The sequence below is a fragment of the Sitodiplosis mosellana genome, unplaced genomic scaffold, assembly GCF_009176505.1.
Source record: "Sitodiplosis mosellana isolate CC-2019 unplaced genomic scaffold, AAFC_SMos_1.0 Smas_scaffold_5613, whole genome shotgun sequence".
Classification (NCBI taxonomy): Eukaryota; Metazoa; Arthropoda; class Insecta; order Diptera; family Cecidomyiidae; genus Sitodiplosis; species Sitodiplosis mosellana.
Window position 1 is genome coordinate 109095 of NW_022600855.1, and position 5949 is coordinate 115043.

The following is a 5949-nucleotide window of genomic DNA, read 5'->3' on the forward strand; positions in this document are numbered from 1 at the left end:
TATCGGACGATATTTGGGTTTTTTAGGACGTTTTTCGTTTCACCCATTTTATATTATAACTGACTATGATAAGAGATATCGACTTGGTGTCTGTGGTAGTGTTGTAGACTAGTTTATGTACTACAACTTCGCCGTAGACATCAAGTCGTTATCTATTAACAGTTACGCGAAAAGCCGCAAAAATGTGAAAAACGCGAATTCATAGTTTCTCATTTTTCAAGGAACTGATAAGAGATAACGAGATGGTGTCTATGACAAAGTTGTAGCTCTGGTCAAGTACTACAACTTCACTACAGACACCAAGTCGTTATCTTTTATCAGTTACGCGAAAAAATAATAAGAAAAAAATCGCGTTTTTGACGGTTTTCTGCGGTTTCTCGGGTATTCCGCAAAACTGACAAGAGATAGTGAGATAATGTTTATGGCAAAGTTGTAGTTCTGGTCAAGTACTACAACTTCGTTACAGACACCAAGTCATTATCTTTTACCAGTTTCGCGGAATACGCGAGAAACCGCAGAAAACCGTGAAAGACGCGAATGTTTTCTTATCATTTTTTCGCGTAACTGATACGAGATAACGACTTGGGATCTGTGGCAAATCATAGTACTCGACCAGAGCTACAACTTTGCCATAGACACCATCTCGTTATCTATTATCAGTTCCGTGAAAAATGATAAGAAAAAACGCGTTTTTTCACGGTTTTCAGCGGTTTCTCGCGTATTCCGCGAAACTCATAAGAGATAACAAGATGGTTTTCGGCGAAGTTGTAGAGCAGCTTAAGTACTACAACTTCGCCATAGACATCAAGTCGTTATCTCTTATCAGTTACGCGAAAAAACGCGAAAAACGCGAGTTTTTGATAATCATTTTTCGCGAAACTGATAAGAGATAACGACTTGGTGTCTGTGGCAAAGTTGTAGTATTTGACCTGCTCCACATTTCTGCCGAAGAAGCAAGTCTCTTACTTCTTATCAGCTTCACTAAAAATAAGGTGGGAAAATTTCGCGATTTTCGCGGTTTTTCGCGTTTTTTCGCGTTTTTTCGCGGAACTGATTAGGGATAAGCAATATTTGTTGCAGCAAAATTATAGCAAACCTCGAGTATTACAACTCAGACACTATTTTGTTATCTCTTATCACAGTCTAGATTTCAAATGAAGTACATATGGGGCCCTGGGGTCCCCAAAGAACAGGAATATGTGAAATGTCAGAAGAACCGTCATAGTGTTAACAACTACTCATACACTAATCTTATCGTAATTTATTAATTACCATTCATCCATTTTATTTAATAAGAAAATATATTTGGCTTTTTGGCGATCACATTATGTCTGTCGTAGGTTTGATACTCTATAGACTGAACCAAAAAAAAGTTGCCCCTCATCCGAAAAGTCCGGCCAGTTTCGAAAAATATACCTCGAAAAATAGGTTTGGCGCAAGGAACGCTTATGGGTACGTAACTTTTGTTCAGGAGGTACCTCAAAAAGCCAATTTTGAGAGTTTTTGTCTGAAAAGACTCCCAATATTTTTGCCAAAAAATAGCTTTTTACCAAGACATCAACACTACAAAGTGTATATTTGAGAAATTTTCTGAACAAAAGTCGATTATTTTAGAGTTGCAATCGCATATGAGGCTAGAAATAGGTGAAAACATGTCTCGAATTGGTCATGTAGGCACCCAAAATGTTCTTAAAGGATCATACTAGTACCATAAGTTCAAAGACAGCTTGGGTGGAAGTCGTTTGCTTTTATCTGTCATATCGAAGCCCATAGTCGTGATTTGATCATTTTTGTCCGAAATTTTTCTCTTATGTGTGAATCAATTGGCACCAAATTTCATCCAAATCGCAATCTGGCAAGTACTAGAATTTTTATACGGGTTCTGGATATATGACACAAGTCGAAAACTGAACAAAAGTCCGCCACCTGGATGACCCGTAGAGCAACAAATGTAAAAAATGCCGAGGAATTGGCATTTTTTGGTCGTTTTACACTGTAACTGGCCCAGAACGCTGTTTCAAGGGCTGACGTCTTGGTAAAAGTTATAGATATTGATAAGCCAAACAAAACCTCATCATCAGTTTTTGTTGAAAATTGGCTGGAATAGTAGAATCGGCCAAAATGTTGCGATCTAAATGGCTTCCGAAAACATTGTCATGAAAATTTTGATATGGGGCATGCCATGGGTTTTTATATGGTTCTTTGCGCCAAACCTATTTTTTCGAGGTATATTTTTCGCAACTGGCTGGACTTTTCGGATGAGGGAAAACTTTTTTTTTGGATCAGTCTAATGCTCTAGTACAGTTGCAAGTGTTAAAAATGTTTTCTCATGGGAAAAGATCGCTTCTTACATAGCTTTTTAATGCGGCCTTTTTTCACTTAGGTGTGTTACGCTGGTTTAATGCTGGGCTGCGACCGGTATTTAGAACTCAATTGAAGCTTGTAAATGGTACACTGTTTAAAATTTACGCTTCGACGATTCCACACCAAGTGTGACAAAATTCAGATTTCATTTCTCCGATTTCGCTCAAACTTGGTGTATAAACTTGATATGGCCACAAACTCACAAACTCAAAAAATTTGGGTAACTTTCCCCACTTTATGTAAAATTAGAATGAACCAAATTTGGCAAAAAAATGACTATAGCACTTTTTTACATTTTTACACTATGAAAATTGTAGTACAAACTGCCGTGAAAAGTGGGTTCAAAGTATAACAAGGTCACGTCGCTCCGCTCTTATTTTGTACCGTAGATCTACTGTCGTATTTGTTTTATTTAAGTTTGTTGTTGCACAAGGAAAGGCACTACATGAAATGTAGAACCGTTATCGTTTTTTTGTGATGTAAGTAATAGTTGAGCTAGCATGCTCCGCTTCCTATATACCTGTATATTAAATAAGCTTCGTGGTGTCATTTTTCGTTGTAAGTGATGTACCGGTATATTTCATGCGCGTGACATGCAGAAACTTGCACGCAGCGCCCGAGTACTGTATAGTGGGAAAAAAGTAAAGCTTGCTTGTCACCAATATTGGTGTTCACGAACATCAAATTGTGTATGCGTTATTTCGCCCACTTCATGCACTAAAAATAATAAATTCCTTGATTGGTATCAAATTTCACATATGAATTCATCATCACATCAGGGAAACACAACTTTTTTTTAAATAAAAAGCTAAAGCAAGATGATTTTTTCGTTGATGGTTGTTCGATCCTGGATCTCCCGTGATTCAGTATTGATTTGCAACACATCTATTTTTTTGTTGATAGTCTAACTGAATACGATGTTTTGTTGATTGAATAATTATATTTTGATGACAATTTTTTTTGAGATGGCAATTGTGCGTGCTTTGATGATAAACAACACGATAGCACAAACATTAATGTCTAGGAATATCAAATTCGAATTGACATTATTGTCAAAGCGAATTCATCGGGAAACACTGACTTGAAGTTCGACACAAATGTCAAATTAATTCGCCGATGTGAAGCAACAAAACAAAATATATTTTCATTTAAGTAAACAAACATTTTGTGTTGATCTAACCTGCAAGTTTTATATTTTTTCAGAATAAAAATGGTAAATAATTTCGTATTATTTTGTTTCATTCTAAATAAAATCTCTACTGTGTTTTTTAAGTATAAATTTAGAAAAGAAATGTTCGAAAATCAGCTTTGAATGTAATGTAATTTGTTAAAGGCGACAAACAAAATCCAGGAGTGGTCATTTTCAGGAAACGTGCGATGGGCAAAGAATGCACAAGTTAATCTAACCATCATTATAATGAATCACAAGAGATCCAGGATCGAACAACCATCAACGAAAAAATCATCTTGCTTTAGCTTTTTATTTTAAAAATAAGTTGTGTTTCCCTGATGTGATGAATTCATATGTGAAATTTGATACCAATCAAGGAATTTAATATTTTTAGTGCATAAAGTGGGCGGAATAACGCATAAACAATTTGATGTTCGTGAACATCAATATTGGTGACAAGCAAGCTTTACTTTTTTTCCACCACGCAGTACCCGGGCGCTGCGTGTACGAAACTTCGTTTGTACGGTACGTGTCGCGCGCATGGTGTATTTTAAGCCAAATATACGAAATTTCGTATATTGAATATTGAAAAACGATAGTTATGCATATATATGTATATGCTTCGCGCTTCGACGTCTAGTATTCTTTTGTGCATTTAGCGCGATCACTTTCAAGCGCCTTGGCGCGCTCGTGCGTCTCGATTTGGGGACAAATTTGCTTGTCACACAAAATATCCCGAAATCGATTTTTCATCTGAATAGCTAGTAATCTGGAGCTATTTTTAGCACTACATGAAATGTAGAGCTACTAATCTGCTTTTTTTTTCTCGGTCAAGTTTGACTACTCAAACAAATGTTGGTGAATTTGAATTATATGCTCATATTCTTTATTTGATTTAAAACCGGTGCACTAATGAAGATTTAATATATAACACTTCATATATACATAAAAGATTGACATACAATTTTTTTATTTTTCCAAACTATATTTTATCATACATTTTATTTGTTTCTTATATATTACTTCAAAGTTACTTTGATGAAATACATTTCATGTAGTGCGCCAAAAAATAGTTTTTTGTGAAACAACAAAATAGATTAAGTAACTAAAAACTCAAGAACGCAGAGCGGAGCTCTGCGGTCTTGTTTACTTCTAAGAGGCTTTTCATGCTAAGATCAAAATTAAAAATATTTCAAAATTAAAATTTATAATTGTGACAAATATCCCAAACATTTATATTTCAAAATAGGTGTTTCCAAAAGTTAAATTTGATGCATTTGGCAAATGTCACAATCATAGAACATTTAGAACATTTTCGGCCGAAAATTCCCGGGATCAAAATCGTGGTTTTTACATGCCAATGCATTTTTCTCATACCAGAAATGGTTTGAGGACAACGATACATATGTTCAGAATACTCTAAAAAATATTTCGCAATTAGTGCTATCTCCCTAGCCCAGTATTAAATTAACTGATGATATTGTTCACCAGCACTAATTGAGCACTAAATAATGGTACCGGTCGCAGCCCAGTACTAAATCCGTATCAGCATACTTCACCTGTTTCACTTCTGTACTAATAGCGACGCGGACGTAATGGGACATTTGTTGTCACTGGTGTTCATGTAATCTTCTTTTACAGCTAAAATTACATTTCCATGACCCCGAAACAAGATCAATTGACACAAAGGTGAACTGCATATATCTCACTCAATGGAATGATTAATATAATAGCTAACTTAACTACAAATTTGTTTCTTGTTATATTATTTTTTATAGGAGATCGAGTGTCAGGTATTACAAAGCTTGCTGTTCTGTATGCATGCATTTCTAACAGGTAAACTTTTCATTTTGCTACATTGGGATATTTGCTTAATCAATATGGCAATATACACTTTATGACTGATTTAAGAAGAAATCAAAACTGCATTTTCAGGATTCTTTTTCCTTTTTAAAGTATCATTATCACAATTTCGTTTCATTTTCTTTATTTTTTAATAGCAAAAGTGGCTTCGGTAGACCCAACGTTTCTAAGTTCAATTCAGCAAAATTAAGTTGCAGACCCAGTTTTGAAATTGCACAAACCTAATCAACATAACAGCTTAAACTTAGAATTAGAAATTGAAAATTATTCAATTATGAGTATTTGTTCAAATAAATGATGTTTAGCTAAATCAATGGAATCATTTGTTTTGATTGATGACATGAATATTGAAAATATCACGTTCTAAAGGTTGGACCCAATAATAACAATCTGTTTTGTGGACATTTACTGGAATAGTCATGAAATCTCTGGGCAAAGACTTGAGGAAAATTAATATTTACAATCTTTACATTTCAAGTTCAAAAATCGATTTGGGGGTTCAACTTCCCCGAAGTTTAAGAATACTCAAGTTCTCTGGAGACCATATTGAA

At 34.9% G+C, this 5949-nt stretch overlaps 1 protein-coding gene across 7 annotated transcripts in view; it reads left to right on the forward strand.

Moving 5' to 3' along the window:
• The window catches only part of LOC129572849 (gamma-1-syntrophin), a gene marked incomplete in the record, with an annotated part of 89889 nt that extends 84177 nt beyond the window's left edge, over nt 1-5712 (forward strand). For all 7 annotated transcript variants that reach the window (XM_055452955.1, XM_055452953.1, XM_055452954.1 and 4 more), the window contains 3 exon segments: nt 5177-5224; nt 5314-5371; nt 5536-5712. In XM_055452955.1, coding sequence (XP_055308930.1) covers nt 5177-5224; nt 5314-5371; nt 5536-5588 — 159 coding nt within the window.
• Between the last annotated feature and the right edge of the window lie 237 nt (nt 5713-5949).